Source organism: Oncorhynchus tshawytscha, linkage group LG30 (genome assembly GCF_018296145.1).
Source record: "Oncorhynchus tshawytscha isolate Ot180627B linkage group LG30, Otsh_v2.0, whole genome shotgun sequence".
Taxonomy (NCBI): Eukaryota; Metazoa; Chordata; class Actinopteri; order Salmoniformes; family Salmonidae; genus Oncorhynchus; species Oncorhynchus tshawytscha.
Genome location: NC_056458.1, coordinates 20,207,599 through 20,230,641, shown reverse-complemented (window position 1 = coordinate 20,230,641; position 23,043 = coordinate 20,207,599). Strand labels below are relative to the sequence as shown.

General features: G+C 44.9%; 1 protein-coding gene across 2 annotated transcripts in view; it reads left to right on the top strand.

The window, feature by feature from the left end:
• The window catches only part of LOC112233378 (UV radiation resistance-associated gene protein), a 140,007-nt gene that overhangs the window by 60,772 nt on the left and 56,192 nt on the right, over positions 1-23,043 (top strand). For both annotated transcript variants that reach the window (XM_024400962.2, XM_024400963.2), the window contains one exon: positions 12,396-12,471. In XM_024400962.2, coding sequence (XP_024256730.1) covers positions 12,396-12,471 — 76 coding nt within the window. The remainder of the gene's footprint in view (positions 1-12,395; positions 12,472-23,043) is intronic.

The following is a 23,043-nucleotide window of genomic DNA, read 5'->3' as shown; positions in this document are numbered from 1 at the left end:
CCACTGGCTCCTGGTCATCTATAAGTCTTTGCTAGGTAAAGCACCGCCTGATCTCAGCTCACTGGTCACCATAGCAGCACCCACCTGTAGCACTCGTTCCAGCAGGTATTCCTTCCAGTTCTCTGCTGCCAACGAACTGCAAAGTCTCCAACTTCAGAGATTTTATCTCCATCATTAACTTTAAGCATCAGCTATCTGAGCAGCTTACCGATCGCTGCAGCTGTACATAGCCCATGTGTAAATAGCCCACTACCTACCTCATCCCCATATTGTTTTTTACTTTTTTGCTCTTTTGCACACCAGTATTTTTACTTGCACATCATTATCTGCACATCTATCACTTCAGTATTAATTTGCTAAATTGTAATTACTTCGCTACTATGGCATATTTTATTGCCTTACCGCCTTACTCCATTTGCACACACTGTGTATAGGTTTTTCTAGTGTGTTATTGACTGTACTTTTGTTTATCCTATGTGTAACTGTGTTGTTTTTTGTCACACTCCTTTGCTTTATCTTGGCCAGGTCGCAGTTGTAAATGAGAACTTGTTCTCAACTGGCCTACCTGGTTAAATAAAGGTGAAATAAAACAAATGAATCATTATGCTCAGGCCCTGAATGTGAACCTGTCACTCTGCAACTGGGTCCTGGTCTTCCTGAAAGGCTGACCCCAAGTGGTGAAGGTAGGCAACAACTCATCTGCCGCTCTGATTCTCAACAAAGGGGCCCCACAAGGGTGCGTGCCCTCTGGTGTTTCCTGTTCATCCATGACTGCATGGCCATGCACCTCTCCAACTCAGTCATTCAGGTTTGCTGATGACACAACAGTGGTAGCCCTGATTACCAACAATGATAAGACGGCATACAGGGAGGAGATGAGAGGCCTGGCAGAGTGGTGCGAGGGAACTAACCTTTCCCTCAACGTCAACAAAACGAAGGAGCTGATCGTGGACTACAGGAGACCGTAGAGAGAGCATGTCCACATCGACAGGGTCAAAAGCTTCAAGTTCCTCAGCGTGCACATACATCACTGATGACCTCAAATGTTCCCTTCATATAGATGTGATGTATGAAGGCTTCAGGAGGCTGATGAAACTACTCTAAGACCCTTATGAATTTCTACAGATGCACCATTGAGATCATCTTGTCGGGCTGTTTCACTGCCTGGTACGGCAATTGCACCGTCTGCAACCGCAGGGCTCTTCAGAGGGTGGTGCCTTCAGTCCAACGCATTATCGGGGTCACACAGCCTGTTCTCCAGGACATCTACAGCACCCGGTGTCAGCCGGATGGCCAAGAAGATCATTAAGGACCTCTGCCACCCAAGCCACGTCCTGTTCGCCCCGTTACCAGGCGGAGACTGTACAGGTGCATCAAAGCTGAGAGACTGAGAAACAGCTTCTATCCCCAGGCCATCAGACTGTTAAACAGTCACCACTACCCTGCCTTGGACCTTAGTCATGGTTAGTAGCCGGCTACCACCCGGTACTCTACCCTGCACTTTAGAGACTGAGGCCCTATGTACGTAGTCATTTAACACTAGTCACTTTAATAATGTTTAGACTGTTTTACCCACTTTATATGTATATACTGTATTTTAGTAATGGTTCATCGTATAAAACTTCTGCTGTACAAACCTTTACTAGTCAACTACTGTCCATACTGTATACACCATTATATTACATGACCAAAAGTATGTGGACACCTGCTTCTTGGAACATTTCATTCCAAAATCATGGGCATTAATATGGAGTTGGTCCCCCCTTTGCTGCTATAACAGCCTCCACTCTTCTGGGAAGGCTTTCCACTAGATGTTGGAACATTGCTGTGGGGACGTGCTTCCATTCAGCCACAAGTCGAGCACTGATGTTGGGCGGTTAGGCCTGGCTCGCAGTCAGCGTTCCAATTCATCCCAAAGGTGCTCAATTCATCCACCACTCACTATGCTTCTCCGGTCACCAGTTGGCACTTGTAATATGGGGTGGTGTGGGGCGTTCTTCTGTCTGTGTACTACTTTCTCTGAGTGGTGTGTTCCAGATGCCAGTGACGTCTTGGCAAAGCTTGGTCGCTGCTAGATGGAGCTGAGTGTCCCCACTGTGGAGCTGTTGTTTGACTGACTGATTCTGTGGAGGCCAAACATCTCTTACATCGTACCCTGCCAGTCTAGTTAAAAATATGAAAATTCCTCATGTTCATATTCCCAAGGAGCCAGCTTTTTTTTTTAACACCACATACAGTTCATCATATAGTCGAGTAAGACAACTTTCCTATCCCTCTCCTATCCCTTTTTTTTTGTTTGTTTTTTTGTGCTAACACGAGCCTAACAACCATTTAGGTTCTCTTGACTGTGCCAGCCATATAGACATTTTTGACCTGTAGAGCGAGGGCATTACTGTTATATTCCACTCCAGACCTGCCGTCTCAGATAATGACCACCTTGGCTTTTATGTAGGTTGCCATTTAGCCACAGTAAGAGCAGGCAGACCGATGTACAGCTTGAACTAGTGCTCCCTCTACACCTGGGTAGAGAAGTCTCAGTCAGTGTGGAGTGAATGAATGGGGCAGCATGGGGACTGGAGGGTGTATTTAGGAGAAAGGTGGTAAATGGCGATGACTCCACTTGGCTTGTTTGTGGGCAGTAATCCTACCTTGAACGCACCAATATTTGGAATCTCGGAAGCTTTCACCCTTCTAAAAATATTCTCAGAATGCAATGAGCTCTAACAATACATTGCTCCCACATTTTACAGAGCAGCAGCAGAGAGAACCCATCTCCAGCTCCATAGCTCCAGTGTGTCTGATTGAATAGGGGAGATGCAATCCAGATGTCACCGGTATGATTGAGACCAGAGGTTGGCCGTTAAAAACCCAAGCACTGCTTCATACATACACGTTACTAGGAATATTAAGGGAAAACACCATTTTGTTGCCTAATTTTCTTCATGAAATGGAAGGCTGAAGAAAATAACCACCTAAGTAGGGATTGACACATCAATGCGTGGCTCTAGTGTAGTGTGGTTGGGGAAGGAAGTGTTCTATGGACTGCCAGTGGATGGAGGGAAGGAGGCTAAGAGAGGGCCTTGGTTCGGCTGGACCTGCAAACTCAAAGGAAGGGGGTTATTGTTATGTGGCGTTTTGTTTCACGTCCCTTAACATGGACCATGTGGGACCAGGGGAAGGGCCGTCACCCCCCCCCGCACCCCTATCAGGGTCACATAGCAGCCACGAGAGAGGGGAGAGGAGGGAGGGAGTAGAATAGTTGCTCAATGACAGGACACAGACTAGAGTCAGGCACATACTCACTTCTCTTTTTATCGTACAGTAACATTTAAGGACAATGGGAAATACTGTAATGGTCAAGTCAGTTGGATGTCCCGTGGGAAAGGGAATGATTCTCTGGTGTGCCAGATGGCAGTTGAATAAGTGGTTGACTGGCCCTGCTACCCTGTAAAACCTCCCTGTAATCCCGTGAAGATGGGTTGAGAGTGGGCCAGTGAGACCAGGCTCATCCCCAGGGAGCTCCAGGCTTGCTTCCCCATATTCAGTGCTCCAATGCCTTGATGCCTCAGGCATCCACCAGATCTCTCCTCTACTCTGTCAATTTCTCAACTCTATTACTTAGGATCCATTCATTCCCTGTTGCTTTTAGAAATGTAATTTATCACATGTGCCGAATACAACTGGTGTTGACTTTACAGTGAAATACATGCTTATGAACCTTTACCAACGATGCAAAGTAAAACATTTTTTATTAAATAGTTACTAACACGAGGAATAGAATAAAATACATGAGTGGAACTACAGTTGAAGTCGGAAGTTTTTATACACTTATGCTGGAGTCATTAAAACACATTTTTCAACCACTCTCCAAACCACTCTCCAAATGTTAACAAACTATAGTTTTGGGCATGTCGTTTAAGACATCTACTTTGTGCATGACACAAGTAATTTTTCCAACAATTGGTTACAGACAGATTATTTCCCTTATTATTCACAGTATCACAATTCCAGTGGGTCAGAAGTGTACATACACTAAGTTGACTGTGCCTTTAAACAGCTTGGAAAATTCCAGAAAATGTCATAATGGCTTTAGAAGCTTCCGATAGGCTAATTGACATCATTTGAGTCAATTGGAGGTGTACCTGTGGATGTATTTTAAGACCTACCTTCAAACTCAGTGCCTCTTTGCTTGACATCATAGGAAAATCAAAAGAAATCAGCCAAGACCTCCGAAAACAATTGTAGACCTCCACAAGTCTGGTTCATCCAAGGGAGCAATTTCCAAATGCCTGAAGGTACCACGTTCATCTGTACAAACAATAGTATGCAAGTATAAACACCATGGGACCACACAGCCGTCATACCGCTCAGGAAGGAGACGCATTCTGCCTCCTAGAGATTAACCTACTTTGGTGCAAAAAGTGCAAATCAATCCCAGAACAGCAGCAAAAGGACCTTGTGAAGATGCTGGAGGAAACCAGTACAAAAGTATCTATATCCATCGTAAACGAGTCCTATATGGACATAATCTGATAGGCCGCTCAGCAAGGAAGAAGCCACTGCTCCAAAACCGCCGTAAAAAAGCCAGACTACGGTTTGCAACTGCACATGGGGACAAAGACCGTACTTTTTGAAAAAATGTCCTCTGGTCTGATGATTAAAAAATAAATAGAACCGTTTAGCCATAATCACCATCGTTATGTTTGGAGGAAAAAGTGGGAGGCTTGCAAGCCAAAGAACACCACCCCAACCGTGAAGCACAGGGGTGGCAGCCTCATGTTGTGGGGGTGCTTTGCTGTAGGAGGGACTGGTGCACTTCACAAAATAGATGGCATCATGAGAAACGAAAATTATGTGGATATATTGAAGCAACATCTCAAGACATCAGTCAGGAAGTTAAAGCTTGGTCGCAAATGGGTCTTGCAAATGGGTCTTGCAAATGAACAATAACCCCAAGCATACTTCCAAAGTTGTGGCAAAAAATGGCTTAAGGACAACAAAGTCAATGTATTGGAGTGTCCATCACAAAGCTCTGACCTCAATCCTATAGAAAATTTGTGGGCAGAACTGATAAAGCGTGTACGAGCAAGGAGGCCTACAAACCTGACTCAGTTACACCAGCTCTGTCAGGAGGAATGGGCCAAAATTCACACAATTTATTTTGGGAAGCTTGTGGAAAGCTACCTGAAATGTTTGACCCACGTTAAACAATTTAATAGCAGTGCTACAAAATACTAATTTAGTGTATGTAGGGAGTACCAGTAAAGATCAATGTGTAGAGCTACGAGGTATTAGAGGTAGATCCTGGACGTGAAGGCAGGGTTAAGTGACTAGGCATCTGGATAGATGATCATAAGAGTAAAATGAAGAACAGAGTAGCAGCAGAAAAGTGTGTGTGTGTGTGTGTGTGTGTATATGTATATTTAGTTTATGTGTGAGGGTTTTGTGTGGGAGTGACAGTGTAGTGAAGTGTGTGTGTGTGTGTGTGTGTATATAAGTCCAGTGAGTGTGTAGGGTCAGTGCACGACAGAGTTAGTGCAGATAGTTTAGCAGTCTCGCAGAGCCTGTCGCTCTGACGTTAATAATAAATTAAATACATAAGATGTTAATAATAAGCATCTGCCTTTAGTGCTGAGTGATTAGTACTTTTTGTGGTCGGTTCGGTTTCAGTTTGATTAAAAATAATAATAATCACCGATTTCGATAATAAAAAATAAAAAAACATTAAATGCACTATGCATTTTGTGGGTTGAATTATGTAACACAGAATAAAACAATTAATAAAAGTCCCATGATGGTAGTGACTCCATTACTGCTCATCACTTATTGACCATAAATTATTCGCATTACTTTAATAAAATATTTCAGTTGTTGTGTATATTACATTTGTTTTATTTTATGATATTTATTTTATTCCAAGTTATCATCTCGTCTCTATAGAGCTGCTGTCTGACAAAAATCACTATTTTAGGAGTAAATAATACATACTTTTATGACTGCTGAATAACAACTATCAATCACTTAGATCATGTGTTTTCAGGTAGAGATAGCTCGGGAAGCAACAGCTGCTCTCAATCACCTCTCTTCTGTAGCAGGTGTAAAGGAAACACAGACTGGACAAGTAGATGTGCAATGGATTGTGGTCATTGTAGTTAATTGCCACATTTTATGTGCTGAACTATGAAGAATATTGGCCTGTTGGAAACTACAACTCCCGGCTACATCACTACACTAAACTACACTGTTTAGGCTGGATCGGATTTATTTCTAGAGAAACTGTGCGATGTGTGCATTGAGCTCACAGGAACAAAATGGAAGTCAAATAATGTAACCGACATCAATTAGTTCTTTAAAACACGGAAAATAACGGAAAATAATAAGTTATAGCTATGATCGTTCACTGAATGGAATGGTTCAGCTGGCTCAGTTCATCTGCGTATGATATTTTACACAGCTTTTTCATGGTTGGGTAACCGTTGGCCTGACTAGTATCGTCTTACTGCCAATAGCGGCATGGTCTCTTTCTCTCCTCTCTCGCATTAAGACCTTGTGGTAGCAGTCAGCCGTACGGCCTGCGATGTCCTGCCACAAGATTGGGAACACAAATTCTAAATTCCTGTTCTCTGTCCGTTTCACTTCAGGTCAGCGTGCACTTAATGGACCGTTTTAAAAGGCTGCACATGGGAGGAAGTTTAGATACCCCATGATAAATAAAGAGGCGCTCCTTGGGAGAGGGAGCAGCTAGCTAGCCCCATAGAGAGCTGGCCAGACCCTGTCCTCTGGGTCCAGCTCTCTGGATCTAATTAAAACAATGAGGGAGATGAAAGCAGAGGGAGAATGGAAGAAGAAAAACACCACCGACAGACTGGCTGCTGCATCGTCTAAAAGCGTCTCTGTCTGATGATGAAAACAGACCAAACGACAGAGTGACCGAGCGGGCAACCGGATGGCACATCACTCAGGAGACACTTTTACAGCAGTGCTTTCGCTCCAAGATGCTGTTGCGGTTAGAGTTACCCCAGTTGTAAGCGGAGCAGTGTGGCAGTCATTAAAATAGCATTCACTGACAGATGCTCAATGTAATAATTTCTCCAATATTGGAAATTACAACTCCCTGTGATTTATATAGTAACCGGTGCCATTATCCGTGAAAGTTGCATGGTGGCAGGTGTTATTTAAAAAGCAGGCCTCACATGATTTATGGTTCTGGTGTGTTTGAAATCGCACATTAAAGACATTCTAGGAAACTTCTGGGGATTTTTTGCCAGCCACGGATAGCTAAGTGTAAGTAATGGTTACGGGTGGCTAACTCCCAACTCCACTATGTGAACCAGAGCTGTTGTTTTGTACATTTGGCATATTAATTAGTTATATGTAAACAGGCTCTCGGTGGGACAGATGTGCTGTGGCAGAAGGATCACAGGCTGTGTGTACATTACAGCAGGCCACTGAGTCACTGGGAATAGTTCAACGTTGTTCAGGGCCAGATTAAGTCTGAATTATCCGACCACCCACCTGCAGCACAGCTATAATATCACCCTTTACAACCCTACAGCACTTAGGTTTGTACAATGTAATGTCCCTAGGGGGGGAAGAAGCAAGTGCCCTATTATGCACACTGTATGTGCAAGGTGCACTCATTAACCTGCTGTTCTGTAAAAGTCTGTTTTGTTCTCCTAAAAGGTCGGTCTATTCTGAAGATGTCCATGTTTAGGTCAGGGGTCAAGGTTTAAAATGAATCTAAACTCTCATCTTGGTCCAATCATCGACTTCACCACCACATAGCCATACTAACAAATCCCCAGCCAGCCAGTGTAGCTTACCAAGTCCAACACAAAACCTGGTCTTTGGACTGCTTTTCCACCATTTTCCTGCATCCCCCTCTCAAAAAGCCAGCCTACAGTAAAATGTGAATGCTGCCACTTAACTGTCACTCATAAATTGACCACACTCCGTAGACACTGGTGGTCTTCAGCTGGTCCTTCCTGTGTAGAGAGAACAATTACATAGGCTCTTCGAATAAACAACCTACTGTACATCAACAGGAGGGAGGAAGCGAGACCGAGAGACTGAAGGGAAGTGAAAGAGGGAGGAAGAGATACTGTACACACACACATAAAAGAACGGAAGAGGCATGGGCTCTCCTGCTATCACATTTTATGGTTGTGTGTGTGAGGGAGCCTGGACCTGCCTGCAGTAGAGGCCTGACTGGCTGGGTTGATATGCCGGAGGGCTGTGTAAATACTCTAACCCCATAAAGAGAAGGAGCTTTCCGTTAGAAGAGAGGAGTTCCCCATGCCTCTCTTCTTATTAATTACAGATCTCTACCCGTCCATCTGCATGCTGACATCTCGGGCTCTACTGGCGTGTGAGATAGAGGGGTTTTACTTTTACTGTTCTCCACTGGCTGTTTCTGTTTTAGGCTCCTTGACAGTTCAGGTTTATCTCATTAAGCAAAACATATAGAGTGGGGCAAAAAAGTATTTAGTCAGCCACCAATTGTGCAAGTTCTCACACTTAAAAAGATGAGAGGGGCCTGTAATTTTCGTCATAGGTACACTTCAACTATGACAGACAAAATGAGAAAAAAAATCCAGAAAATCACATTTGTAGGATTTTTAATTAATTAATTTGCAAATAATGGTGGAAAATAAGTATTTGGTCAATAACAAAAGTTTATCTCAATACTTTGTCATTGCCAACGAAGGGTATATAACAGAGGTCAAACGTTTTCTGTAAGTCTTCATAAGGTTTTCACACACTGTTACTGGTATTTTGGCCCATTCCTCCATACAGATCTCCTCTAGAGCAGTGATGTTTTGGGGCTGTTGCTGGGCAACACGGACTTTCAACTCCCTCCAAAGATGTTCTATGGGGTTGAGACCTGGAGACTGGCTAGGCCACTCCAGGACCTTGAAATGCTTCTTATGAAGCCACTCCTTCGTTGCCACGTTTCATCTTCAATGCCCTTGCTGATGGAAGGAGGTTTTCACTCAATCTCACGATACATGGCCCCATTCATTCTTTCCTTTACACGGATCAGTCATCCTGGTCCCTTTGCAGAAAAATATCCCCAAAGCATGATGTTTCCACCCCCATGCTTCACAGTAGGTATGGTGTTCTTTGGATGCAACTCAGCATTCTTTGAGTTTTTACCAAAAAGTTATATTTTGGTTTGAACTGACCATATGACATTCTCCCAATCTTCTTCTGGATCCTCCAAATGCTCTCTAGCAAACTTCAGACGGGCCTGGACATGTACTGGCTTAAGCAGGGGGACACGTCTGGCACTGCAGGATTTGAGTCCCTGGCGGCGTAGTGTGTTACTGATGGTAGGCTTTGTTACTTTGGTCCCAGCTCTCTGCAGGTCATTCACTAGGTCCCCCCCGTGTGGTTCTGGGATTTTTGCTCACCGTTATTGTGATAATTTTGACCCCACGGGGTGAGATCTTGCATGGAGCCCCAGATCGAAGGAGATTATCAGTGGTCTTGTATGTCTTCCATTTCCTAATAATTGCTCCTACAGTTGATTTCTTCAAACCAAGCTGCTTACCTATTGCAGAGTCAGTCTTCCCAGCCTGGTGCAGGTCTACAATTTTGTTTCTGGTGTCCTTTGACAGCTCTTTGGTCTTGGCCATAGTGGAGTTTGGAGTGTGACTGTTTGAGGTTGTGGAAAGGTGTCTTTTATACTGATAAGAAGTTCAAACAGGTGCCATTAATACAGGTAACGAGTGGAGGACAGAGGAGCCTCTTAAAGAAGAAGTTACAGGTCTGTGAGAGCCAGAAATCTTGCTTTTTGTAGGTGACCAAAAACTTATTTTCCACCATCATTTGCAAATAAATTCATAAAAAAATCCTACAATGTGATTTTCTGGATTTTTTTTCTTCTAATTTTGTCTGTCATAGTTGAAGTGTACCTATGATGAAAATTACAGGCCTTATCTTTTTAAGTGGGAGAACTTGCACAATTGGTGGCTGACTAAATACTTTTTTGCCCCACTGTATATATTTTTGTATTTTTTTTTAGGTAGATGTCAAAGACAGTGTTGGTCATGGTGCCTGTTAGTGTCATATTTAGTTTTCCATGTGCAAAGAGAGTGCGTTCAACGGAGCTGCCAGAGGGGTGTGTTAGAGGGTCGGGACATGGTAGTAATAGATCTGTTTTAATGAAGGAACGGAAACCTGTGGTGGGTGGCTGTGTGCATGCGTGCGCATACATTTGTGTATGCATGCATGTGTGTGTGTGTGCATGTCTGTGTGCGTTTGTCTGATGAGAGAGGAATTATAATTGAACCAAGAAAGGGGAGGTGTGTGTGTGTGTGTTCTGGCCTGTGGATGGATGGAGAGCTGGAGAGCTGCTCCAAGGCTGATCCACTTCATCCCGTTTGTGTAACAGATTGTTTTATCACAGATTCCAAGACAAGACCGGCCCAGTGATAAAAATCACTGCTTTCCACTCCAACTCCCCTCTTTTCTCTCTCTTTCTTCCCTTCCCTCTCCGTCCCTCTCCATCCCTTGGCTCTTCTTTCTCTCTCTATTCTCCAACTCTGTCTCTTCTCTAACTTCTCTCTGTCTCTTCTCTAACTTCTCTCTGTCTCTTCTCTAACTGCTCGCTGTCTCTTCTCTAACTGCTCGCTGTCTCTTCTCTAACTGCTCGCTGTCTCTTCTCTAACTGCTCTCTCTACTTCCCCCCCACTCTTTGGCACCTCTGACTTCCTCTTCCCCTCCCCCCTGCTGGTGTGTTATAATATATTTCACTTTACTGGATGTATTGGAGGAATTCCTGGTATTTGGTGAACCGGAGTCCCTTCAATGTGATTTCAGACCCACTGGACTGCACTCATTAATCACCTCCCCGTGATGGCAAACTGTGTGTGTTCATGTGTGCCTTTTGCTTTTCTGTGTGTGTGCGCATGTCAGCCTCTCTCTCTCTGTCCGTCTCATCAGCAAACTAATCATATGTTGTCAGGAGAATGTGATTGTTGGAATGCCTGCTATGACAGTGTGTGTGTGTGTGTGATGTTATTTCTCCCTCTGTTAGTTATTTCCTGGTCATGAGATATTACCACTGGCACGTAGCTTCCTCTGGGGTTTGACTAGTCAGAGTATGTAGGAGTAGAACAAGTGTCTCCGGCTGTGTGGCTACTACAGTGTTTCCCTCCATCTGTCAAATGAACAGTGTCTAATATGTGTCTACTTTATTTGGTGAAGAGTTTCTATGTAATGCACCTCACAAGAAACGTAATTTATTGTGTGTATGGTTGGACAGACGATAAGGACTAGACTTCAGTGTGTACTAAAGCGTTAAAGCATTAGAGATAGTCTAGCTACGGCAGCTCTGTTAGGGCTACAGTCAGTACCTCATGCACCTTGCCCTGTAACAGTGATGTACCAGTGGCGTGATAAGGAGGGCTTCCTGACTCTTGCCCTGCGCTCCTCGGCCCTGATTCTCCGGCATCTGAGGGTCAGAGTTAGAGGGGAGAGGGCATGTCTCCTCTAACAAAGGATTAACAGTATAACATGCCCCACGGGGCACAGCCATGGCCCCTGACAGGAATGAGATATGGATGAGGAGGGAAGAGGGCCGGATGTTCGCTCACACCTCCTGCCCAGACTGACTGCTGAGCCTGACAGCAGAAGAGAAGTCAGTTGTTGTACAGGGTTAACGTGTGTGTGTGTGTGTGTGAGCAGAGTAAGACTGCCCTGGGCGTGTCTCTCAGTACATCCTCTCAGTTGGGTAGCAGACAAGCACATAATGACAGGAACTGTTCTTCATGGGGGATGAGGCTGACTTTAGCCATAATGGAATGAGAGGAGAGTGTTGTTGTCACTAATGGTGTCAGCAGGCTCGGCCTGAGGCCATCCCTCCAATATCTTCACATAAACAATCCAGGGGTTTTCAGCAATGTGTTTCTGCCTGCCCTGCTACCTAGACATCTGACTGGCACCTGAAAGCTCAATGGAATCGCACTGAGCCTCTCCATCTGTCGGTCTCTCTTTGTTCCCTGTAGTGTAGAAGCAGGTGGGCAGGCTGTTTGATGGGCCTACAGTATGCAGCCTGGATGGTTCGGAGCTTGTTTGATATTTTAGTTTAACAAGATGAGGGTTGGGGTGGGAGGAGAGCGGTCCGTATGTGAATGTGATCATAGACTCAGAACAGGCTCATCTAGATTCACTTGGCTTCTGCTGAAGTGTTCTATCCAAACGGTACCCTGCCAGGTCCGGACTGTAGTAATACATGGCAGTGTCAACAGGGAAGGAATTCACTTCACAGTGCTCAGAAGTCTAGTTGGTGAATCTCACAAAGTTAAACCAACAGAATACAATCTAATGTGAACCACCTGCTCCAGTACTGTACACTCATCACCTCTTCCTCTCTTCCCCTGCTCTCACAGATTCCCCCTGTACCCTCGAGGAGAACGCTTTCAGTTTGAATATGGAGTCTACCTGATCAACAAGAACATCGCCCAGGTAAGACCATGGACCACTCACATATCTGTCAGACACATGTGCATACCAACTATTTCCCGGGTAAGATGTGACAAACATGTCAGGTGGTCTGATGGCACTGAAAGCTTCTTGTGTGGGAAACAGCCTTAGAGTTTGCAGTGGTCTACAGGTTGTTACACATGTTTTGGATGGCTCAATCATGTCCATCTGTACTGTAGCCTTGTTCCTGTGTTCCTATCCCTTTGAATGGCCTGGAAACGCTCAATAAAAATATGGAAAAACTGGGATGCATGCAGACACTCACTCTTCTCTTCTCTGGAAAAGGGGCCAAACTCTTGCCCTGTCTGGGCTGATGAAAGTGAATCTAATGTGTTGACCTGTGTGAGTCCCCCCCCCTCCCTCAATCATTTAGCACCAAATATATACATTTGCATTCCATTCCCTGTCGCTGTCTCTTTCTCAAGCCAGCAGTGAGAATGTGGAATGAAGGAATTCAAATCTCTCCCGTGTATTTATTAGGCAGGGCAATTAACTCCAACAGGTGGCTGGGTTCAAATGACTGCATTTTGGGAGGTTTGGACTTTGACGCAACCTGCTAGCTAGCTGCTATCCAAACTGCTGCCATCCGGCTTTGTCTAACAACAAAAGAGAAAGAGATGTGGGGGAACACTTTAGACAGCAAATTAAAATAAGCCTAGACTGAAAATCCCCGAGGAGAATGGTAAAGGGTGCACGTTATGACCTTCATCAGCAGTACTCTTTATTTTGGACAATATGTGTGGATCCCGGGTAAATAGTGTTTTATGTTGAAAAATTCTAGAGTATGTGCTTTACGCAACAAAACTGAAATCTAGAAACTGTTTTTTCACGGAATGTTTGTATTTTTATGATTTAAATTCTACATGAAAGGTTCATATATTTCCAGGTTTTTTTTAGAGTTATAGCCTGGTGACCTTTTTCTGTGGTAAGTTGCCCTAAATATTCTGTCTCTTTTGCTTCTCTGCCAAGTTTAGAGTTAAAATACTAGCCTGAAAAAAAAAAAAAGGGTTGAGGATTGCATAATTTGACTGATATTAATGTACTGCAGTAACTGTCATGTTGAAGGAGGGATATCAGTGCTGTATGTTTGGGAGTATGTACTGTACGATGGTATGTATGTACGTACTGTACGATGGCACGTATGTGCGTGCATGTATATGTGGTTGGCGAGCCAGATAATGGTGAGGTCATGCGTTTTTCTCAGTCCAGTATCTCAAAATCTAATTTGTCACATGCTTTGGAAACAACAGGTGTAGACTAACAGTGAAATCCTTCCTTACAGGCCCTTCCCAACAATGCAGAGAGGGGGAAAAAAATAGGTTATCTTTCAATTATAACACTAGAAATAAATGCAATGAGTAATGGTAACTTGGCTAAAAACACGGTGTACCAGTAACAAGTCCATGTGCAGGGGTACGAGGTAATTGAGGTAATTATGTACATATAGGTAGGAGTGAAGTGACTAGGCAACCGAACAGGATAGATGAACAGTAGCAGTAGTGTATGTGATTAGTCAATAATTAATGCATAAAGGGTCAATGCAGCTCGTCCTGGTAGCTACTTTATTTGGTTAAATATTTATTAGTCTTATGGCTTGTGGGTAGAAGCTGTTCAGGATCTTGTTGATTCCAGACTTGCTGCATCGTTACCACTTGCTGTGCGAACAGTCTATGACTTGGGTGACTTAAGTCAGACAATTTTTAGGGTGTTCCTCTGACATCACCTGGTATAGAGGTCCTGGATGGCAGGGAGCTCGGGCCCAGTGATGTACTGGGCCATATGCACTACCCTCTGTAGTGCCTTGCGGTTGGATGCCAAGCAGTTGCCATAGCAAGTGGTGATGCAGCCAGTCAATATGCTCTCAATGGTGCAGCTGTATAACGTTTTGAGTATCTCAGCGCCCATGACAGATTTCAGATTTCAGCCTCCTGAGGGGGAAGATGCGTTGTTGTGCCTTCACGACTTGTTTAGACCATGATTACATAATTCCTTACACGGAACCCAAACCGGCTGCTCGCGTGCGCTATCGTGCATACATTTATTTTGTCCCCCTACACGAAACGCGATCACGACACGCAGGTTAAAATATCAAAACAAACTCTGAACCAATGACATTAATTTGGGGACAGGTCGAAAAGCATTAAACATGTATGGCAATTTAGCTATTTAGCTTGCACTTGCTAGCTAATTTGTCCTATTTAGCTAGCTTGCTGTTGCTAGCTAATTTGTCCTGGGATATAAACATTGAGTTGTTATTTTACCTGAAATGTACAAGGTCCTCTACTCCGACAATTAATCCACACATAACACGGTCAACCGAATCGTTTCTAGTCATCTTTCCGCCTTCCAGGCTTTTTCATCTTTGAACTTATATGGTGATTGGCATCTACGCTTTCATAGTATTACCACGACAACCGGCAAAACTGTTAGTCTTTCAATCACCCATGTGGGTATAACCAATGAGGAGATGGCACGTGGGTACCTGCTTCTATAAACCAATGAGGAGATGGGAGAGGCAGGACTTGCCGAGCGATCTGCGTCAGAAATAGGAATGACTTCTATTTTAGCCCTTGGCAACGCTGACGTTCGTTGGCTCGCGTGAGCAGTGTGGGTGCAATAATTGAATACCATAGATTCCTAAATTTATTTTGCGATGCAAGCGGTGTAGTCAGGATATTAGTGATGTGGAAAACGAGAAACTTGAAGCCCTCTCCACTACAGCCCCATCGATGTGAATGGGGGGCATGCTCAGCCCTCCGTTTCCTGTAGTCCATGATCAGCTCCTTTGTCTTGCTGACATTGAGGGAGAGGTTGTTGCCAGGTCACTGACTTCCTCCCTATAGGCTGTCTCGTCATTGGTGATCGGGCCAAACAACGTTGTGTCGTCAGCCAACTTAATGATGGTGTTGTAGTCGTGGGTGAACAAGGAGTACAGGAGGGGACTAAGCACACACCCCTGAGGGGCCCCCGTGTTAAGGGTCAGTGTGGTGTATGTGTTGTTGCCAACCCTCACCACCTGCATCTTATGAACTCCATATGTGACTGGAGCGATGTTTAGGATGAGTTACTGGGCCGTCTCAAAATCAACATAAGTGCACCGCATGGATCAGTTCCCTGCAGCTGACAATGGTTCCAGGGCAGTGAAAGTTGTAAACATATCATAGTAGATCTAGCGGAACCCACCACAGACATTTTTCCAACCATCTATAGGGAATTGTTGTACACCGCATGACTCCTCTATCTGATCACTCTGTTCCGCTGCCATCACACGTGTTCTAGTAGTTTGGGGGAATGCATGAAGCGACAGACGCAACACTGTCACGCTACATGTAATTTTTTCCTTTTTAAAGTGGATATGGGTTTCCCCCAACCCTGACCGTTTCAGACCACTTTATCTGGGAGATTTGGTTTGCATCCCAGTGACGTTAGAGACCACGGTATGGTTCTTAATACTCTGAAGTCTTTATTAGGAAATGGCTGCTTTCATGACCTCCCCAACCGTATTAGAAACACTGAGACTAGCTTTTCCACTCACTAATATCATTTACCAATAGAGCCAGCGCTTTACGTTGCTTCGTAGGCCGGTTGTTATTATTGTTTGTTTTCTTTAAACATTTTTCTCTCTAGGGATTTAATGTGCTCCTTACGTTGCGCCCGGCCGGGGTTGAGCTGCCACGGTGTGTAGCATCTGGCTGCTGTCACAAAGCACAACTCTGGTTACACAGCGACACACACACTGGGCCAGTGGTGGATATGCGACATTATCAAATCAAATTTATTTATATAGCCATTCTTACATCAGCTGATATCTGAAAGTGCTGTACAGAAACCCAGCCTAAAACCCCAAATAGCAAGCAACGCAGGTGTAGAAGCACAGTGGCTAGGAAAAACTCCCTAGAAAGGCCAAAGCCTAGGAAGAAACCTAGAGAGGAACCAGGCTATGAGAGGTGGCCAGTCCTCTTCTGGCTGTGCTGGGTGGAGATTATAACAGAACATGGCCAGGATGTTCAAATGTTCATAAATGACCAGCATGGTCAAATAATAATAATCACAGTAGTTGTCGAGGGTGCAGCAAGTCAGCACCTCAGGAGTAAATGTCAGTTGGCTTTTCATAGCCAATCATTAAGAGTATCTCTACCACTCCTGCTGTCTCTAGAGAGTTGAAAACAGCAGGTCTGGGACAGGTAGCACGTCCGGTGAACAGGTCAGGGTTCCATAGCCGCAGGCAGAAACGTTGAAGCTGGAGCAGCAGCAGCACGGCCAGGTGGACTGGGGACAGCAAGGAGTCATCATGCCAGGTAGTCCTGAGGCATGGTCCTAGGGCTCAGGTCCTCCGAGAGAGAGAAAGAAAGAGAGAATTAGAGAGAGCATACTTAAATTCACACAGGACGCCGGATAAGACAGGAGAGGTACTACAGATATAACAAACTGACCCCAGCCCCCCGACACATAAACTACTCCAGCATAAATACTGGAGGCTGAGACAGGAAGGGTAAGGAGACACTGTGGCCCCATCCGATAATATCCCCAGACAGGGCCAAACTGGAAGGTTATAACCCCACCCACTTTGCCAAAGCACAGCCCCCACACCACTAGAGGGATATCTTCAACCACCAACTTACCATCCTGAGACAAGGCCCGAGTATAGCCCACAAAGATCTCCGCCACTGCACAACCCAAGGGGGTACACTTCAGCTAACCTTCTTCAAGGACAAAGAGCTAGTGTAGCATAGCCTGAACGGTACACTTCAGCTAACCACCTTCAAGGACAAAGAACAGATAGATCACGTCAGTGACTCAACCCACTCAAGTGACTCACCCCTCTCAGGGACGGCATGGAAGAGCACCAGTAAGCCAGTGACTCAGCCCATGAAATAGGGTTAGAGGCAGAGAATCCCAGTGGAGAGAGGGGAAATGGCCAGGCAGAGACGGCAAGGGCGGTTCGTTGCTCCAGAGCCTTTCCGTTCACCTTCACACTCCTGGGCCAGACTACACTCAATCATATGACCTACTGAAGAGATGAGTCTTCAGTAAAGACTTAAAAGTTGAGACCGAGTCTGCGTCTCTCACATGGATAGGCAGACCATTCCATAAAAATGGAGCTCTATAGGAGAAAGCCCTGCCTCCCGCTGTTTGTTTAGAAATTCTAGCGACAATTAGGAGGCCTGCGTTTTGTGACCGTAGCGTATGTGTAGGTATGTACGGCAGGACCAAATCGGAAAGATAGGTAGGAGCAAGCCCATGTAATGCTTTGTAGGTTAGCAGTAAAACCTTGAAATCAGCCCTTGCCTTAACAGGAAGCCAGTTTAGGGAGGCTAGCACTGGAGTAATATGATTTTTTAAAATTGATACTAGTCAGGTTTCTAGCAGCTGTATTTAGCACTAACTGAAGTTTATTTAGTGCTTTATCTGGGTAGCCGGAATGTAGAGCATTGCAGTAGTCTAACCTAGAAGTAACAAAAGCATGGATTCATTTTTCTGCATAATTTTTGGACAGAAGGTTTCTGATTTTTGCAATGTTACGTTGATGGAAAAAAGCTGTCCTTGAAACAGTCTTGATATGTTCGTCAAAAGAGAGATCAGGGTCCAGAGTAATGCTGAGGTCCTTCACTGTTTTATTTGAGACGACTGTACAACCATCAAGATTAATTGTCAGATTCAACAGAAGATGTCTTTGTTTCTTGGGACCTAGAACAAGCATCTTGTTTTGTCCACGTTTAAAAGTAGAAAGTTTGCAGCCATCCACTTCCTTATGTCTGAAACACAGGCTTCCAGTGAGGGCAATTTTGGGGCTTCGCCATGTTTCATTGAAATGTACAGCTGTGTGTCGTCCGCATAGCAGTGAAAGTTAACATTATGTTTTCGAATGACATCCCCAAGAGGTAAAATATAGAGTGAAAACAATAGTTTTCCTAAACAGAACCTTGAGGAACACCGACATATACAGTTGATTTGTCAGAGGACAAACCATTCACAGAGACAAACTGATATCTTTCCGACATATAAGATCTAAACCAGGCCAGAACTTGTTCGTGTAGACCAATTTAGGTTTCCAATCTCACAATAATGTGGTGATCGGTCTAGAAGCGCGAGGATAGATGCAGAGCCTCGGTCTGACGTCATTAAAAGGTCATTTACCAACAGCTTTTTGTAACATTTTTGAGAGGAATGGAAAGTTCGATCTAGGCCGATTCGTTTTTCATATTTTCTTTATTATACTACCATCTTTTATTAAGTTGGCTGACGTAGAAAGTGATATGGCAAAGCTGGCCAGGGATCTGGGCGCAGCAGGAGGGCCAGCTTTGAAGTGGCAGCCTGGGAATATGTTGTTTTTATGTCAGAAGGGCAGGGTGTGTGTAGTGGGGTGGGGTGCATTGGGTGTCAGGTGTCAATAAGGGCTCCCTTTCAGCTTCCTTTGTCTGACAAGACAGTTGCGTACACAGATTAGCAAGTGCAGCGAAAAACTGCTTTCGTTTCTAGCTCCAACAGTACAGTAATACCTGGCAATAAAAAACAATACACACAATGTTTTTTTTTTATTAAGAAATATCAGAACAAGTAATGTCAGAGACTGGAATATAAATATATATACATAGTGTGTATAGTGAGTATATGAATAGAAAAGGTGTGTACAGCAGTAGTTATATAGGATGAGCCTTGACTAGAATACAGTATATACATATAAAGTAGGTGAACTTGATTAAAGTGAACAGTGTTCAATGATGCGCTATGTAAATAGGGCAGCAGTCTTTAAGGTGCAGTACCGGGTGGTGACTAGTAACAGTCACTATGGTTCATAGCAGGGTACCGGGCAGAGACCAGCTAGCGTGACTGTTTAACAGTCTGTTGGCCTGGGGATAGAAGCTGTTTCTCAGTTTATTGGTCCCAACTTTGATGCACCTGTACTTTCTCCGCATTCTAGATGATTGCGGGCTGAACAGGCCGTGGCTCGGGTGGTTGAGGTCCTGGATGATCTTCTTGGCCTTCCTGTGACACCGGGTGCTGTAGATGTCCTGGAAGGCAGGCATTGTGCCCCCAATGAAGCATTTGGCTGACCGCACCACCCTCTGGAGAGCCCTGCAGTTGCGGACGATGCAAATGCCATACCAGGCGGTGATGCAGCCCGACAGAATGCTCTCAATTGTGCATCTTTAGAAGTTTGTGAGGGTCTTAGGGGCCAAGGTGAATTTATTCAGCCTCCTGAGCTTGAAGAGCCGCTGTTGGGGCGCCTTCACCACGCTATCTGTGTGAAGCGACCATTTCAGGTTGTCGGTTGTGGACCTCTTGAAGCACAACAGACAGTTTGGAAAGATTGAATATGTCCATAAACATTCCAGCCAGCTGGTCTGCACATGCTCTAAGGACGTGACTTGAGATGCCGTCTGGGCCGGCAGCCTTGTCGGGGTTAACACACTTAAATGACTTACGGCGGCCACAGAGATCGAGAGCACACAGTTCCTGTGAGCTTCTGGGGTCTGCGTTGGCGGCTCAGTGTTTTCCTCGAAGCGGGCAAAGGTGTTTAGCTCATCCGGGAGCGAGGCGTCGGTGTCCGCGACGTGGCAGCCTTTCCCTTTGTAATCTGTGATTGTCTGGAATCCCTGGCACATGTCTCGTGTCTCAGACGTTGAATTGCGACTCCACTTTGTCCATGTGCTGTAATTCTGCCTGTTTGATTTCCTTATGGAGGTCATAGCTAGACTGTACATGTCCATGTTCCCTGTCAGCTTAAATGTGGTGGTTCGTGCTTTCAGTTTTGGGCAAATGCTACCGTCAAAGTTTATGTTTGTATAACTTCTAATCGTCACAGTGGGAACAACATCCTCTATGCACTTCCTGATTAACCCAGTCACCTAGTCAGTGTGTGTATACGTCAATACTATTCTTAGAGGCGATCCAGAACATTTCACAGTCCATGTGATCAAAACGATCCGATTGGTCAGACCAATGTTGAACAGTCTTAATTTAACCCCAGGAACTTCCTGTTTAAGTCTTTGCCTATGGGTGGGGCGGAGCAGAATGGAGGCGTGATAAGGTTTCCCGAAAGGAGGACGGAGAAGCCATCCTGGAAGTTAGCGTAGCAATGATCCATGGTCCGTGTTGCACATAGCGAAGGAGATGAGTTGATATAATTTTGACAGTGTTTTTCTCAGATTTTCTTTTATTAAAGTCCCCAGCTTCAATAAATGCGGCCTCGTGATCTGCTGTTTCCTGTTTGCACATACTGAACGTCTTTGAGAGTCGTCGTGGAGTTGGCTTGGGGAGAATATACACGGCAGTGACAATGACCAAAGAACATTCTCTATGCCTTTTGATGATGAGGTATTCCAGATCAGAATAAAAAAAGGACTTCAATTCCTGTACGTTAACACAATCACACCAGGAGTTGTTAATCATGAAAAAAAGCTGTTTCCTGTAGAGTTCTTTCTTCCTATCCGCGCAAGGGAGAGAGTGTACAATATGGCGCCGTCAGAGATGGTCGCCTCGCTTCGAGTCCTCAGGAAACTATGCAGTATTTTGTTTTTTTTATGTATTATTTTTGACATTGTTACCCCAGAAAATCTTTATTCTTATTACATACAGCCAGGAAGAACTATTGGATATAAGAGTAACTCAAACTACTCGCCAATGTCCAGTCTCTTGACAACAAGGTAGATGAAATTCGAGCAAGTGTTGCCTTCCAGAGAAACAGAGATTGTAACATTCTCTGTTTCACAGAAACCGGACTCTCTCGGAATCTGTTGTCGGAGTCGGTTCAGCCAGCGGGCTTCTTCATGCATCGAGGCCGGCAGAGAAACACCTCTCTGGGAAGAAGGGTGGAGGTGTATGCTTCATGATTAACAACTCATGGTGTAATCATAACAACATACAGGAACTCAAGTTCTTCTGCTCACCTGACCTAGAATTCCATACAACCAAATGCCGGCCATATTATCTCCCAAGAGTTCTCGTCAGTTATCGTCAGAGCTGTGTTTATACTCCCACAAGCAGACACCACAACGGCCCTCAAGGATCTTCAATGGACTCTATGTAAACTGGAAACCATATATCATGAGGCTGCATTTGTTGTAGCTGGGGATTTTAACAAAGCAAATTTGAGAGAAAGGCTACCTAAATTCTATCAGTATATTGATTGCAGTACTTGTGTGGGTAATACCCTCGATCACTGCTTATCTAACTTCTGCAATGCATACAAGGCCCTCCCATCTGTAAATCCGACCACGACTCCATCTTCCTCCTACCGTCTTAAAGGCAGAAACTCAAACAGGATATACCCGTGACTAGAATTGTTCAACACTGGTCTGACCTATCGGAATCCACGTTTCAAGATTGTTTTGATCACACGGACTGGGAAATGTTCCGTGCAGCCTCAGAGAACATCTATTTATACGCTGACTCTGTGAGTGAGTTTATTATGATGTGCATTGGAGATGTTGTACCCACAGTGACTATTAAAACCTACCCTAACCAGAAACCGTAGATGGATGGCGGCATTCGCACAAAACTGAAAGTACGAACCACATCATTTAACCATGGAATGAGGTCTTTAACCAAAGAAACCAGCCACGTCACGGACACCTTCGTCACACTTCCAGACAAACTAAACACGTCTTTGCCCGCTTTGAGGATAATAGAGTGCCACCGTTGTTGCCCACTAACAAGGACTTGCAGCCCCCTCTCCTTCTCCGTGGCCGACATTTAAACGTGTTAACCCCCGCTAGGCTGCTGGCTCAGACGGCATCCATAGCCACGTCCTCAGAGCATGTGCAGACCAGCTGGCTGGTGTTTTTATGGACATATTCAATCGCTCCCTATCTCAGTCTGCTGTCGCCACATGCTTCAAGATGGCCAACATTGTTCCTGTACCCAAGAAGGCAAAGATAACTGAACTAAATGACTACCGTCCCGTAGCACTCCCTTCTGTCATCATTAAGTGCTTTGAGAGACTAGTCAAGGATCATATTACCTCCACCTTACCTGTCACCCTAGACCCACTTCAGTTTGCATACCGCCCCAACAGGTCCACAGTCGATGCAATCGCCATCACACTGCACACTGCCCTATCCCATCTGGACAAGAGGAAAACCTATGTAAGAATGCTGTTTATTGACTACAGCTCAGCATTCAACACCATAGTACCCTCCAAGCTTATCATCAAGCTGGAGGCCCTGGGTCTCAACCCCACCCTGTGCAATTGGGTCCTGGACTTTGACGGGCCGCCCACCAGGTGGTGAAGGTAGGAAACAACATTGCCACTTCCCTGACCCTCAACACTGAGGCCCCACAAGGATGTGGGCTCAGCCCCCTCCTCTACTCCCTGTTCACCCACGACTGCGTGGCCATGCACGCCTCCAACTCAATCATCAAGGTTACAGAAGACAACTGTAGTGGGCTTGATTACCAACGACGAGACTGCCTACATGGAGGTGAGGGCACTCGAAGTGTGGTGTCAGGAAAACGACCTCTGACTCAACGTTAACAAAACAAAGGAGATGATCGGGGGCTTCAGGAAACAGCCGAGGGAGCACCCCCCTATCCACATCGATAGGACAGTAG